The 16,190-nt window shown below is 37.7% G+C and overlaps 1 protein-coding gene across 5 annotated transcripts in view; it reads left to right on the forward strand.

Moving 5' to 3' along the window:
* The window catches only part of UMAD1 (UBAP1-MVB12-associated (UMA) domain containing 1), a 78,003-nt gene extending 65,985 nt beyond the window's left edge, over positions 1-12,018 (forward strand). For all 5 annotated transcript variants that reach the window (XM_058806513.1, XM_058806495.1, XM_058806503.1 and 2 more), the window contains one exon: positions 10,313-12,018. In XM_058806513.1, coding sequence (XP_058662496.1) covers positions 10,313-10,570 — 258 coding nt within the window. In that variant the 3' untranslated portion in view covers positions 10,571-12,018. The remainder of the gene's footprint in view (positions 1-10,312) is intronic.
* Positions 12,019-16,190: the final 4,172 nt, after the last annotated feature.

The following is a 16,190-nucleotide window of genomic DNA, read 5'->3' on the forward strand; positions in this document are numbered from 1 at the left end:
TTCTGGGCTTTCCCAATATTAAAATTGATCTAAAATGCAGTGTAGATCATACATTACTTGATGAGACTGTGTGTGAATATGGCACAGTGATATTTACTAGGTGGTGCATTAGCATAAAATGGTGGGTGAAAGACTGTTGGGCAGGGCAGCTCGTTCACAATTACTCTAAACAGCAAATAAGGGAAACAACAATGTCCTTAGCTTAGTTGCACTGCCACTTTCAGAGGGAAAAGAATAACCAAACATTAAACTCACCACAAATAGCAGTGGGCAGTCCATTTTAATGAAAGAAAATATGGCACGGAAATTGTCCCATTTCAGCCCAGAATGCTAATATTGGTAGACAGGAATATGTTTTTCTGTACTTCCCATCAGTGTTGTTTGATCCTTTTGCTGCAATGTAGTTCTGCTGTAATTTTTGCTTTGAAAAAAACCAAACTGGAACTTCACAGCTCCTGTCCTTCTTGTGAGAGACTGTGCATTGGGAAGAACATATTCAAATTTTGTTCTAAAGCACTTTTTAAAAATACAAAATAAAATATTTGTTTACAGTTTTATTTTCTTTGCTTCCACAGTACTACAAATTTTAGGAATGTGTTTCTACTGTTTTAATGTGATTAACAGCACTGCTAGATAAAATCAGATCTATCTTTAAAAAAAAAGTACCTTTCTTGCTTTTCATTGTGAGCCAATTATTTTCTATCCATAGAGAACAAGGAGTCAAAGAGGCTACCTTATTTAAAAGAGGTGGACCAGTATTAGTTCCTTTAAAATTAATTAATTAATTAATTAATTTGGTTTTTGCTGCTTTTAGAGTCATGACACTTTTATTCCTGAATCTGGAAAACCCGCTCAGTCGGTGCTGAGGACAACTCAGTCTTGTTGCTGTTTGTAGTCTGGAGATTTACAAACTCTGGCTCCTGGTAACCTGTTTGCTGAAGGTGGTGTTGACAAGTGTTCCAGTAACAGACTGTTTATGGAGGAAATTAAAGTCAAATACCCATCCTTCCGTTCTCTTACTGACCCAAATCTCTATGGAGAAAGCAGGTGGAAAGTTGTATGAGAAGATACTTGTTTAATTCTTTTTTACTTTGGCATTAAAATATTTTAAGTTTGTAAACAGGACATATTGGTAGCTTTGCCCCAGGCTTGGAATTTAAGCAGCATGATAAAATCCTCAGAACATAGCATTTGGTACAGCAATTTTTATTGATATATCTGTGTAAGAATCCTTTTAAGATCCAAGGCTTTAGTTACTTAACAAAACTCTTGAAAGCACAGCTGAGGATGTTGTTCCCAGGTATTGCTGGAGGAAGACTGACCTGAGTTCAGACTAGTAATTCTTTTCTGTTCCCTCTACTTCTTTTCTGAAGGTCAAATCGAAGATAATTTTCTTTTTCTGTCCTCTGATAGAAATTGTTTCCCCTCTTTTTCCTCTCATTGATATTGACAATCTAGGGAGATATTTCATTGATGTTACTGACTCCCTCAGTTACTCAAGTAAAGATTTCCTTTCCTTTAAAAAACCCCAAAACCAACAACAAAACAACCTTCTGATCTATACTTTTCCCAGTTGCTCTAGTTTGCTGGAAAATGTATTGGCTTTATTTTTGTGTGCAACTATGTTTGCTAAATATTTTCTTACTGTTTTTGTTTAATTGTCAAAATCCTTTCTTTTTTTTTTTTTTTCTTGTAGACAGCTCTCTTTTGCATTCAAATCCTTGGATTTTCACACAGTATAGTAATGAGAGAATGCAGTGTTAGCCCTCATTTCAGAGGTTCTGCTCCATGGGCATCTGCCATCTCAGAGAAGCTGTCATCTTTTTCCTACCATAGCAGGATACCCCGTTGGAGCTTCTACAGTAGCAGGGGGTGGGAACAAGAGATAGAGAGACAAGAATGCAGAGACCCAGTTAGTCTGAGTTTCTCCTGTTCAGGAGATAAACCTCCCAAAAGTCTTTAGGATATTTTTTTTTTGCTTGAGGCAGTAGAGAAAATACCACATCTTGTTGTCACTAAGTACATCGACGAAATGTAGCTGCTAAATTAAAACAAATTATTTAAATACTGTTTTTTAATTTAATTTTTTTGTTTAATTATGCTGTTAAAGTTTTGTATTAAAATAATGCCTTAGTATATTCTCTGGCTATGTTTAAACTCAGTTACCTGAATTTTGCATTACATCATGAATGAAGGTAGCAGCAAAATAAATGTAAATGCTTTGTGCTTCTGGATGATACTGAAGTTACAAAACAAATCCATTATCAGCATTTATCAGACTTGCCTGTTCATTTTGCAATATATTGACTTGTCCTTCACTTCTGATTTGTGGTTGTGGAATGCAGTGGATGTCTAGAGCTGTGTGCATTTTCAATTACTCAAATTCTTCTGGCTTGCATTTCACTTACTATAGTAATTTTCATTAACTTTTTAATCTTCCAGCACACATGCTTTAGAAAAAAAGGAAAAATAATATCTGGCCTTGTTAGTACAATTTCCTGGCATTAGCAGAAGCACAATATACTAAATATTGTTCATGTTGCTTATTATGTTGAGATCTTTGCTATGAATAGCTTGCATAATACTATGAAGGAACAGAGAATCTACATAAACTGTTCCTTGTTGAACCCACACCCCTGTCTTTCTTCTAAGATAATTTTTGTTACAATAATTATCTTGTATAATTATTGTATAATAATAATTGTTTTGCAGAGGGGACTGCACTGTAAAGATGGTGCCCTAAAACTCAGGGGCCTCCAGAGAGGAACAGGGAGGCAGCAAGGAAAGGAGCCCTGATATTTAGGGGGCACAAGGGTTGATACAGGTCTTCAATTATCAGACCCAACAGTGGGGAAATTGGTTTGGATAGAAGGAAACATAAGAGCATAATTAATTTACTTAATGGTAGGAAATTAAGCCTTATAATTTTAATAAAGGTTTAGAACTTTTTTTTAATAGTTTCCTATTATAGATGCCCACATTTGTGATGTTTTGGTTCTCTGTCTTCAAAAAATTACTGAATGAAATAAATAATAGGAGTTAGGAATAAAGGAATAAAAGTATGAATTTGAAATAAAAATATCATTATACAATTTTGGCTATGTTAAATTAAATATATTTATAAATATATATTTATAAATATATCTAAATTTATCACTAACCCCCCTCAAAATATTTTCTTTGATGTATTGTTATAGGGAATTGAGTAAAACCAGAACCTTCATCTTGTACTGGTTTGAGTTTGCAAAATTGGTAACAAAGAAAGTATTTTTTTTTTTCCTAGGATGACAAAATAAGGTAGTTGGTTTAGACACTAGATTTGAAGTCTTTTGTAGTACTTTAGAATACTTTTCAGGGTAGAATTACATTCTATAAGTTCTCATAAATAACTCACAGGCATCTCTAGTATTTACTAGGATTATTGAGAAAAATAGGTCTGCTTCTGGAAAAAACCATATTTTTTACAGAAAATGTACATTTTTTTACATTAACACACTTTAACCATGGAACATTCAGAGTATCCAGAGTCCAAATGGTGACCTTGCAGTTCTCCCCCTCTACAGAGATTAACAGTTTTATGGCTGTTTGAGAGGGTAATAATCACATCTAATTACAGCAAGTTTATTCTGCATTTACACTATAGAGTTCTTCTAGTAATTGCCCTTTTCCAATTGCTTTAATGCCAATAAGGATTCAGAAATGTACATCAGTATTGATACTGAAAGTATGGTTTAGCAAAACTTTTCCTGCTGTTCTTTGCAGGCCAAGATCAAGATACTACATGAGGAGCTTTGCTGTAATAAAGAAAAACTGTAGAATGTCAGAGCCTCTTTTCATTGTTTATTTAGAATTTTTTTCTTTAAGATTTCAGTGACAATTACCTGACCTTGATTCCATTCTAGTTAAGAAACAGCTGAAAAGCATACTCTAGAGGAGAAAGAAAAATACCTAAAATGTATGTCAAAAATTAGTTAAAATATTCTTAAACTCTTTATTTTAAAAAATGGTTCTATTTTACTCTCAATAGCAGTATTGATAAACTTGTACAGGTAGCAGCAGCTCTTTAAGAAAGACAAATTGCTGCTGTATTGCAAAATAAGTTTGATAAGAAGCTTGGAAACTAGAGCCCAAAGCCAAGGGGAAAGCTGATTTCCACTGAGAACCATTCTTGCTTTTAAAAATCTCCTCAAGGACTCAGTGTTAACCCAAACCCTTCAGCCTGCAGGTCTGCCCTCCTGCAGCCCCTGAGAGCACCAGTCCTTGGCCTCTGCTGCAATCCCAGACACTGCAATTCTGCTAAGAAAGCAAGCAACCAACCAGAAGAAATTTGGATATAGCAAGAAGCTACTGCAAGGTCTCCAGCACTAATGTCCTACATTAGATGTAAGACATCTAATTTTGCTCTCCCAGCTCAGAGTAGCTTTTCTCTCGAGTCTCTGGAGGAGAGGGCTGATTACAATTTTGAGTGAACCTTGAAAGAATAGCATCTCTCATTATTCACATGTGGTTTTCTGAAACCACAGGGCATCTGTATTGTGCTTGTCCAGGTGGGTTTGTTCCCTCCTTACAGTCCTGTAAGGAAGCACGTCACATGCTTACGGGTGTGTTGGGCTGGTTTTGTATTCATGTTTTGGGTTGGGGGTTTTGTGGTACTTGAAAATTATCATGTTGTGCACTTTCCCCACCACCAGCAAGGTTTTACTGATCCTGCATGGACATCAGAGGGAATTTTGGATGTCAGAAAGAATTTCTTCACAGAAGGGGTTGTTAAAATTGGAATGGACTGGCCAGAGAGGTCATGGAGTCATAATCCCTGGAGGTGTTTAAGGAAATCCTGGACGTGGCTCTCAGTGCCATGGTCTGGTTGACAAGGTGGTGTCTGGTGATAGGTTGGACTCAGTGATCCCAGAGGTCTTTTCCAATCTTATTGATTCTATTATTCTGTTCCTCTAGGTTAAATTTTTGAATGCAAACCTTGTGAATAATTTTTCTTTCCTCCTCTGTTCATCTTTGCCATTACCATTTCTATTTGAAAAGTGAATTGTTGTCATCAATGGAGATACTCATTCTGGAGTTCCCACAAATTTTCTAAGGACATCCAGTGAGTACCCTAAAGCATCAACCAAAGCACATTGGAGGAACAATCCCATATGACAATTTCCATTTCTAGGTACATCAGTAACTACTGCATAGTGCTAAATGAATTCTAGATACCTTATGATTCACTATTTCCAGTAATACCATGAAGTTGCCTAAAATAAAGATAACTTTTTATCACCAGTCACATAGCAAGTGTCTGTCATAAGTATTATATTGCTGGATATTTACTAAATATTCTGGAAGACTAAAGGTACTGTTTCTTTCTCAAGGCTGTTTTTAAAAGAAAAATAGGTCTGTTTCTGGAAAAAACCCATCTTTCTTACAAAATGTGTAATTTTTTTAAAAAATAATAATTTTTGATAGAAAACCTTGTTTGAGGGTTTGGATAATAATAATGCTGGCACTAATCTTTGATTCTCCTTCAGAACACTGTAAATGCAGTTTCTCCAGTACATTGTAAAATGTGTGGTTTTTCTTCCTTATGAGACTCTTGGCAAACTTTATGGTTAATACAAAGACATGCAGCAAATTAGATGTTTTTAAAAACAGCTGAGAAACATCTTTTAACAAAGAGAAAAAAGGAATAATTTACTTTAGAGGGTAGTTTTATACTTTGCTTGTTTCAAAATAACATTGTTTTCAGAGCACAATTAGTATCTGGTGGCCAGCTACTATATATATTTACGTAGTGTTTCTCTTCTCCCTGTTCTTTTGGATTGCAAACCAAGAATACAGAAGACACTGTGCTTATTTGAATTAAATTTTATTGCCATGCCTTATGTAATTTTTACTAATTTTTCGACTCCTTGGTGTATGGTGAAATATAAATCAGTGATCTTCTCGGTCCATTCAATTAATATTTCTCACAACAGGATTGTGTGTCATAGCATTTGGCAGTGCTCAGTTTAGCTAATGTCCAGATAATATGCTCTGAATGCACTGTACTCTGGCTAAGCAAGTTAGGCATTTCAGTAGAAACCAGTGTGACTAATGTGCAATATCGAATTCTCTAGGACTTGCACTTCTATATGTGCTTGAAGAATGCATGCATAAAGCATAAGCCATTTCATAACCTTGACCTGTGTGTGTAACCTTGACCATTCTGTGCTGGTGTTTGCACCCATGGGTGCCTGATGTTCTCCACCAGAGGGTCCAGTTCTTCATCACATTACCTGAAAGCCTGATGGGGAACCTGGCTTCAGCAAGGCCTTTTCACTCATGTGAGTGCTGCAGCACATGGATAAGATACATCTTAGCCCATTTAAGGTTATCTTCACATTTTGGAAGCACAGAAACATGTCTGGTTTGATAGGGTCTTGCGCAGGAGGCCAGCATCTAAATATCACTACAGGAATGCTCAGAAGCAGTTCTGCATTGCAAAGGGCAATGCCTGGGGTGACTGCTCTAGGCAGAACTGAAAAATTACTTCTTGTTACCTGAATTCTTCAGGACAGGAACTTTTTCTTCATATAGAGAAGTAATATAAAATGTGATTTCTTATAAACAAAAAAGTGAAGGCAAACTTTTTAAGATCATTAAAAATAACTGTTCTCATGGGAGAGATAGTAGTAGATTAAATGTGAAACTGAAATAGAAAATCTAGACTCCTTTTTCATTTGTGTTGTGAATGGAGCTTGTCATATTAGGCCCAAGACCTTCTCATGAGGGGTTGAGTAAACTAAGACCCAAAGACCACTGGAATTAAGATAAGATCATGGCATTTGTTAAATTGACCTGACACTTTCCTTTGTTTCTTACCAGTACTGTGTTTATGTCAACCATTTTCTTTCTGATAATATTTTGACTATTCAAATAGAATCATAACCTATTAAGACTATTAAGAACCTCACTGACAGTATGCAGAGATGGATTTTGGTAATATGATGCTTTCACAGTAAAATAATTCTAACATAATTCATCCTTCCTTACTGCAATCTTGCTTTCAACCATAGAATGGGACTTGGGAGTTAGCAAAGCTGGTCCTTGCTCCATCACTGTCAGTATATTGTATCTGCTGTGTACAGAAAGGTCTTCAATTTCTGGGTCTGCCCATTTAGCACCATTCTAACAAATGTAAAGTTTATGGAGGAAAAAATATCCAAGATGCTTTGTTCTTGCTCTGACTTTTTTCCCCTCTTTGAAGTTAGTTTCGCCACGTGATGGTCTAATTTGAATTGTAAATTGTCTTCACCCAGCTTGGGGGACAATTGAGATATAAACAGGTGCTCATAAAAGTATAATTTGCCAATCAAAATAAACATTAGATTCTAGGGATTTCTGATTATCATCTGAATGATGGGAATAGGACAGTGAGTGAGGGATCGTTTTCCCCTGAAATGTGGGAGGGGAGGGAGGCAGAAAGGTCTTTGAAGATCTGGTTTAATTGATTCCTAGATGTAACCCAGTTTTTCAGCTGGGGCTTTCTGGCTTCCCTTCAGAATATGGGAATGATGAAAGACAAGCAAATACCAACACCTCAATAAATGAAGTTCTTTCTTTCTTTCAAGAGGGAATGTAATAAATTCTGGCCGAGTAGAAATTAAGTGAAGTTTTTAAGTTTACAGCAGCAACAAATTTAAGGACTCACCTGAAGTGTTGTGGGGCATTTTTTCAGATGAATATTAACATAAATAAATGTTCTGTCTGTTTGGCAGTGTTCTTAGCAAGAGAATATGTGTGTACCAGAAGATGTTTATGACTTCTGTTCTAATGCATACCTTGGGCCCTGGCAAGAAGGAAGACTTCTCTCAAAATGTTAGCAATGAGCAGCCATAGAAGCTAATACCTCTTAAAGGGAGAGCTGATTGGAGATAACTGTGCTGATGAGAAAAGTACAAGAGGTTTTAGTGTTTTTCCTGAACTTACAGAATTCCAGTACTATTGCCCATTGTTTTTTGCTCACAGCTTGGAAAGCTGGAATAGGAGAATTATGCAGACTATCTTCCTGACTTCTCTGCTAGCTTTCCTATTGTCCCTGTCCTCTAAAGGTGCCAGAATCAGTAAGGAAAGCCAAAATAAATCTTTTCTAAGAGCTGTTGCCTTTGCTGTTGCATGTAGCTTTCTGAAGAGCTGTTAACTACATCTAAAAATGGAGAACTGAGAAAAGGGAAGACAGGGAAAATAAAGACATATCTGTAAACTGTAGCTGTAGGAATTCTGTAGTAATAGCCATACCAGTATTACAGTAGCATGGAGAATGTTGTTGTGTATTGGATCATAACCAGTAAGGTTAGTAACTGTATGTAGCAATCACTCCTTTTAATAAACTTCTTAACCTTCAGAAATTTTCCATTATTAGCCTCTGACATGATAGTAACAGATCTTGGGAAGTTTATCTTAAGCCTTTGGTTTCAAATCATTGTATGAACAAAAGCTTCCAAGTCAGGGCCCCTTTGAGTGCAGCACCACTCACTAACCCTTGTGCCCAGCAGGCTGTGGAGGAGCACGTGCCACCCAGGACAGTGCTGGTTTATCTGTCCTACCAGAGGGAATGTTGGATTGTGTAAGGAATGACTAGTGCTCAGGCTGTGTTCAAGGCAAAGCCAGTCCTTTCTTTCAGAAGAAGATGAAGTACCTTTTCCCTGGGCTAAATGCTCTGGGCAAGAAAACAAAGCACCCACCACCACCCCACCACCCAAGCTGTTCTTCTGTCAGACAGCAACGCCCTCAGGGTCTCTGGAACAGCCATCATCTGGGATATTCAACTTTAGCATAGGTCAGATATTGAGCAGCACTACACCCCTAAAAATCATGGGTGCAGGCAACCTCCATATGACTGGACCCATTTCACTCTTAGGATCAAGCGAATACCAAATTAGTGTTTCAAGCTTTCAGTGCTCTTCCTTCCCTAATAGCTGTGTAAGCTTTGGAGTTTTCTGGCTGCATGTTGAATATGGGAGGTTGAAAGGAAGAAGTCTGGGCTTCATCAAAGTCAAAAATTCCTGTCTGTGTTCATGGCTCTGACATGACTTGTTAAGCACTTTCGAACATGTTACTGAATATCTCTGTATGTGTGCTGATACAAAGTAGAAATCCTTACAACAAACATCTCGCTCCTAGAGATCACAGAATCACTGAGTGGTTTGGGTTGGAAGGAACCTTAAAGATCATCTTTAAATCCCAGCTCCCCTGCCATTGCCAGGGACACCTTCCACTAGACCAGGTTGCTCAGAGCCTGTTATCAGGAACATCATTATGGGTGCCTAATGAGAGGTATCATTTTGTATAGAATTTTATTGCTATAAACAGTAAAAAAATTACATTTGATTTCTAGAGGCAGAGTAAATAATATTTTCTTTGTTTGTTAAATGGCAAAAGTGCCAGGATAAACACTTGGTAAGATCATATTGGTAGGTCAGGATCAAAGCTTGCAAGTCTATTGTGTCCAATATTATTCTCTTAAATTGTGTTGACTACTTCTGTTGTTCTGCAAGTTTTTATATTCCTTATTGGTTTTGCGTCTTGGGTTGTTGTTGTTGTTTTTTAAGTTTGAACTGTGTTTTTTCTATAAAGAACTTATTTGGCACTGCATATATTTCCCTATACAAAAGAACTTACCAGCCTGTCATGCAATTCTATTTCACACTGGCAAGCAACATCATTAATCCTTTGAAATAACTGGGATAGGACAGTTCTTAATCACTTAAAGTCATGCTTTTCTTGGACAACTTCTGAAAAGGCACAAGGGGAACAAAAGATGGAGCTTCATCAGTTTATGAAAGGAATTGTATGAAATAATTTCCCCTAAACAAGACTGAACATAATGACAAAAAGTCCCATGAGCCTTATGGGTTTCATAAATACAGAGTAATGCTGGGTAGCCAGTCTGAGTTCAAGAAGTGTTTGGACAACATTCTCAGGCACATGGTGTGACTCTTGGGGTGCTCTGTGCAGAGTCAGGAGTTGGACTCAATGATCCAAATTTCCCTTCCAACTCAGCATATTCTGTGTTTCTGTGATCTCAGTAATCATTACAAATAGTCGTATTTTTGTTTCAGCCTTAATTCTGGTGGACCTGAACCAAATAATTATATCAACATGTATTAAGAATTGCTATTTTAGATCTACCTAAACTGAACTCTGAAACTGCTTTTATTTATTTGTTTGGGGTTTCTTTTGTTTCCCTTTGTTAGTAGGTCCTTGTGGTTCTAAGTAAAAAGCCATAGCAGCCTGATTTGCAGTGTGTAAATTTCTGTTCCTCTGTTCTCTTTAGATAAATGCGGGGCAGCGGTCACAGTTGCCTGTATCAAGCACAGAGATGGGAAATCAAAGGAGCCAGGCTTTGGAGAGCAGCCCTTTCATGTCAGATCTCCTGAGCGATGTCCCCTTTGCCCTGGCGCCACATGTGTTAGCAGTGCAGGGCACCCACGGGGACGTTCCTGACCGGCTGCTCACCTACGACATCAATGATAATTTATCAAGGTTTTGGTATGACTTCACACTTGAAAATTCAGTGCTTTGTGATCCGTAATGTTCTCTTTATCTTTTCTGCCTCTGTCAAGGAACAAGTCTTAAGTTGAAGATAAAGACTTACTTTAATTGACTAATATTTGGGGGCTTGCCGCTGGTATATCAAAGGCGTAGTTATTCACAACTGTGATATATTTCTTAGCTTTAAGAGAACTATAACTTAGTACATTAAATACTGCATTTATTTCCAAAGAAATCAAGCCTCAGTAGGAGACTGGCTGCTGGTATCTACTTCCAGTAGGTAGGCTGCAGACACAAACATTTGACTTTAAGAGGAAGTCTATGTCTCAACTGTTTTGTTATTTCAATTAGTTACAAAACACATAGATCCTGTTACACATATTAAGATCACCTCTTGATTTTGTACAGATAGAAACCAATATTAATGCTAAAGCAATGCTGCTCTGCACTACTGGACAGAGAGCTTTTCAGTGAAACCAAGTTTTTAAACTCAGAGTTAATTACAAGCCCTTAAGTAATCATTAAGACTTAATAGAATTGGTTAAACTTACCAATTTTAAAGTGAGAATCAATTGCTTCCTTCCCATTTCCAGTAGATTGTATTTTGTCTGTCTCATTTTGTGCCTGCCTGGAGAAGTTGTCCCCGCCTGCCTGTTGGCTGCTGTTTGTTCTCATTACCACATGTGTTCCTGATTTATATACAGATCAGCTTTTCCATTTTAACCTCTTTGCCCCCTGAAGAAGGAAATCTCAGGACACGTACTTTTAATGGTCACACCCTTCTTTTTTTAATTTGTGTGCCAGAGGTACAGATGGCAATGTTTAACAACAGGAAAACATTACATTGTTTCTTATCCAACTAAATTAAACTGCTAAATGCCTAAACACACATTCTCACAGACCACTGTGTCCCCACTCACAAGCTTTGAGCATTTTACCAGCTAAGACCAGAGCTGCTGTTCCACCAGCAACAGCTCTCTGATGTCACATCACAGTTTGTGATGGATGTGTGACCTGTGGTACACACTTGTTTTTTTCTCTTGAGGTACAATATATAGATTGTGCTAAACGTTGGTGGATATTTTCCTGTATTTTTTATGCTCTTACACTCTTGTGGTAGCGTAAAGTACGTATATTTTAAGACTTGGGTCCTCTTACAGTATTTGACATAGATACTGTAAAATGATGAAGAAATTACATTGTGAATATGTCTTAGGTTGTTAAATATTAATGGTTTAGAATTTTTTAAATGTGCATATTTTATATTTTTGACAGCTGTGTTCTTAAATGTTTTGAAGGTATTGTTTCAAGGGGAATATCTGTGCTGCACTCAAATAAAAAAGCCAAGTAATAATGAGTTATTTTTTATATGTGAGAGTTATGATGTGGTTTCACCTATATTGTTTACTACAGCTCTGACCATTCAGCTTTCATGGGAACTTGAACTTGGAAATTCAGTTTGAAAATCTTTTCAGTGTCATTTTAAAATTAGTGTCCTTCTAATAAAATATATCACACTCTCATCTGATGGATTCTGTGTGGTGTGTTGGTGACTTGGAATGGTTTAGGTGGCATCCATGACACTGCTTGGAGAATACTGTGGCTGGGAGCTGGGAAGTACTCAGATACTCAGGCCACATTGAAGGAAGAATTAATTTTATGAAGTTGTTCAGAACTGTTTTGTTTTCTGAGTTTTTTAGTTAACACATACTCAAAGCACTAAAATAATTTTTATTATTATTTTATATCCAGCAGTTAAAAAATGGATCATTCTACAAATAACATGTTTCCATTCAAGCTGTCCATTTTGAATCTGAAATGTTTCTTCAGCTGAGCTGGTCTAGAAGCAGAGCTGTAAAGCACTGTTGAAGACCAAACAAACTCACAATACTGGTTCTTTATTTGCTAGCTGACTTGGTATGTAATTTTTTGCAATAATTTTTTGCCTAAAGTTAGACAGTTTATCTAAAATAATTACACCTTGTCAGATTTGAGCTCTGTTGCACTCACATGTGTCCTTTCAAAAGGAAAGGAGCAGCAAAGGAGAGTAGGGAGGAGATTGTATTCACCATGATGAGAAATGTGGACAGTAGGTATAGACATTTGGTCTTCATCCTTGTCTCCTGTAAAGGGTAAAATTTACACCCAGCAAAGCACCACTGATGAGCAAGGGTACTGGGAATGTGTCTCCTGACTGCTCTCCCTTTAGCAGAGGCTGGGCCTCAAACCTCCCCCTTGCTTGAGAATGTCCCTAAAATTGGATTGATGCCTTATGGCACGTGTTCAAAGGTAAATCAAAGAACAACTGCATCCAAAGCAGCCTGTCAGAAGGCTGACTGGGGGATGGTCCCTACAGACAACTCCCTGCTGACAGAGTCAGAGATGGAACCAGACAATGCTGTGTCCAGCAGGTCAGTCAAGGTGGTGCTTACAGATCTGGTTTCTGCTGTGTCTGTACAGTGTGATCCAAACCCTGATATGACAGTCAGCAAATACACACTTGTGTTGTCACAGAGGAGAGGGCTTCACCCTGAAGCACCTAAAGGAGAAATGCAAAGAGCATGTTCACCACAGCAATTACAGTATCTCAAAATAACACACAGTTTATTGCATTTTTAGCTGGAGAACCTGTTACGTTCACAAAAGCACTAAAGCAGCCTCCTGGGCAAGATGAGAGGGTTGTTCTGAACGATAGCATAAAACTGGAGCTTGAGAAACTGCCCTCCTGCCCACAGCCACCCTTCTGTTATGACATGATCATTCATCTTGCTTTGGGTTTTCTCTGCTCAGCCTAGTGACTAGGGAGAGGAACCAGAAGTGCAACTCCTGGGGGTAACTCCTTCCCTTCCTGAGTAACTGCAACTCCTCTACTGATGACAGGGCCATTCCTGATTAACCAGATCTCCTGAAGCCAGAGACTGTGCAACAACAAAGAAGCAGAATATCCTCCTTAAATTCCAAAGGTAGACTCCTGTTTGGTGCTGTAGCAAGACAAAGGTTTAGTAAGCCAAGCTGAGTTCATTCAGCCTACCCTGCTGTGCTGCAACTTTTCATCAACACTAAGCCTGACCTTCTGTAACAAGCTCACAAAATTAGGAAGCATGTGTGTTAGGCCAGACTTCTTCCCATCAATATGTCAAATTCCTTAAATGAAGAAAAAAATTTTAACTTTTTGTATCTTCCATTGAAACTGTGTTCTTTACCAGTAGATATTTTTGTACTTTGAGCCTCCTAGAGAACTACTACCTCTTCTTTTCAATGTCCTTCTGAGAGACGAGTTCCCACAGACCCTTTCTTAGCTGTCCTGCCGGAATCACAGCCATGGAAACTGAATGAAGTGCAGATGGTAAGAATATGCTGACACTATCATACTGGTGATCTGAATCAGGACACAAATCAGTATCATGTCCCATAGTCCTTTTTGTGCACATGTAGTAGACAGCACAATAGTGCCTGCCCATTAGCATAAGTAATGGGAGATTATCAGTGGATCACATACTGTGTGAACATTTTGGAACAGATCCTTCTTTTTAGTCTGCAGCCTTCCATGCAGAATTCTTTCTAAATTGTGTTTTACTCCAAAAACAGTCATTGAATATTCCATTAAAGTTTACTTTCTGATACTGTATCAGAGTAGCTCAAAGAGCTTTGTTGCATCACAGCTCAGCGTTTTCTCCCTTCTACAAAAGCAAAAGTCTGGCTGTATGGTTCATAAAATAAACCAGAAGTTGTAAAGATTTCAACAGGTTATGATGAGGTGTTGGAGAAGCCTTTTATTAATTCTGTAGCAAAAGAGAGTACCTAGTGATGGAAGTGGAAGTTATGGTGACCCCAGAAGGATGCAGCAGCTGTAGACCAGAGACAAGAGAGGTCTTAGTTCTGCTAGCCAATTCAATTCACTTTTCCTTGCTGCAAAGATAAAATAAACCCTTGAGATCAAAGATCTAATTTACAAGGCTGTCCTCTCAAGTCAGTTGACACGTGTACTTCAATAACAAAACATGAAAGAAACTGCTCACAAGCAAACAAAAAAAAGATGAGCCTTGATTATAAACATCCTTCATCCAACCCTTTGTGGCTATCAGCATCATGGTTAGAGTAGCCTCTCACATCCAAATGTTCATGTAAGTGTTCTGGGAGGTCAGCTTTGAGCATCCATCTAAATCTCACTGGAAAAGAAGCAGATGGGCTCAGAAAACAAAGCCCCAGGTGGAATAGCCCATCACAGAGGTGGGAATTACTTATTTAAAGCAACTGATACTAGCAGAACTTTAGTCTGACCTTGTGCCAGCCTTTTTATGAAGAGTTCTGCTATTTGTCTGTTTTCCTTTAGAAAATGAAGCAACATGTGACATATTGTGAGCTGAGCTGTAGTGTAATTTCCTTTTCCAGCTGTTTTTTAAAACTACTGGTGCAAACTACTGCTTGGCTTATTCTGCTCTTGAAGACACTTTAAGATTCCTTTGCATTTTGTTCCTTTAGATTCCTTTGAGTTTGTCTCTGATATGTTTAGATAGGGCTTATGTAGAATATTTAATATCTGTATTATCAATTTATTCAGAGGATCTTTTTGTTCTTATTGGTTTTGTTATTATATCTTCTGCAGTTTGCCTAGTTCTCCTTCAGTTGTCTCTCAAATAAAAAACATCTACACTTCTCCCTCTATTTGTCAGGGTGGAATAGAAGATATGCACTAAATTTATCCCAGAAAGGACTGCCAAATTTTATTTCAAGTAATAGTACAGTACTTGCAGGTATTACATATGAATCATAGTATAATTATGGCTAAAAGTGGACACATGGGGTTAATGTTCACTATCCTTTAATGTAGTTCATGTTGTAATTGAACTTCTGTTTTGGGGGCAAAGTAGGAAAGTGTTGTAATGGCAATTGATACTGGTTTAATAGAGGAATTTAAAACTTCCTTTTTACCAGATGTAGATTGCAGTATATGCACCTACCCAATGATCAAGTTAAAATAACTGCTTCAAAACTTGAAGTTGCCATCCTGTTAAGAAATGGCATCAATAAAGAAGCATTGATTGGAATGGAAATGTAGTGTTTTCCTGAAGATCTCTCAAATGCTTTACAGTACAAGTGAGTATTAAAATTCATCTTGAATCTTAATATCATACATTGAAGACAAATTATTTAATCCTAGGACAGCTGTAAAAAATAGAGCGAGTGAACAAAGATGGCTGACATATTTTGGTTTACTTAGAGGCTAGCTAGCTAAATTATTTCATGTTACAGTTATTCACATCAGAAATTTTGTGTAACACTGTTGTTATAGCTATTGATTTGTACAAATCTGAGAGAAACGGTAGGAATAAAGCCATTTTCCAGGCTTTGTCCAAAACTGTTCACCTTCATAATTAAGACTTCTGAGTCTTCTCAAACTCAGAGACTTCACCACCACCTCTGATGGCTGTCTGTTCTTCTGAAGAAAGCTGTACCCTATTTTAGAAACATCAGTATCTGGGAGATCCTCTGCTCCACCCAGCTGGGACTGACAGATGATTTCCAGCATGGGGCATATCCTGGTAGACACACATCTGCAGGGTGGTAGTGCTTAAAGCAAAGGTGATCACAGATGCCTGACACAGCTCCTCCAAGCATGAGAGGCGCTGATGAAGTCAAACTCTGCCTTCTTGGAAAAC

This window comes from Ammospiza caudacuta, chromosome 1, assembly GCF_027887145.1.
Source record: "Ammospiza caudacuta isolate bAmmCau1 chromosome 1, bAmmCau1.pri, whole genome shotgun sequence".
Lineage (NCBI taxonomy): Eukaryota > Metazoa > Chordata > Aves > Passeriformes > Passerellidae > Ammospiza > Ammospiza caudacuta.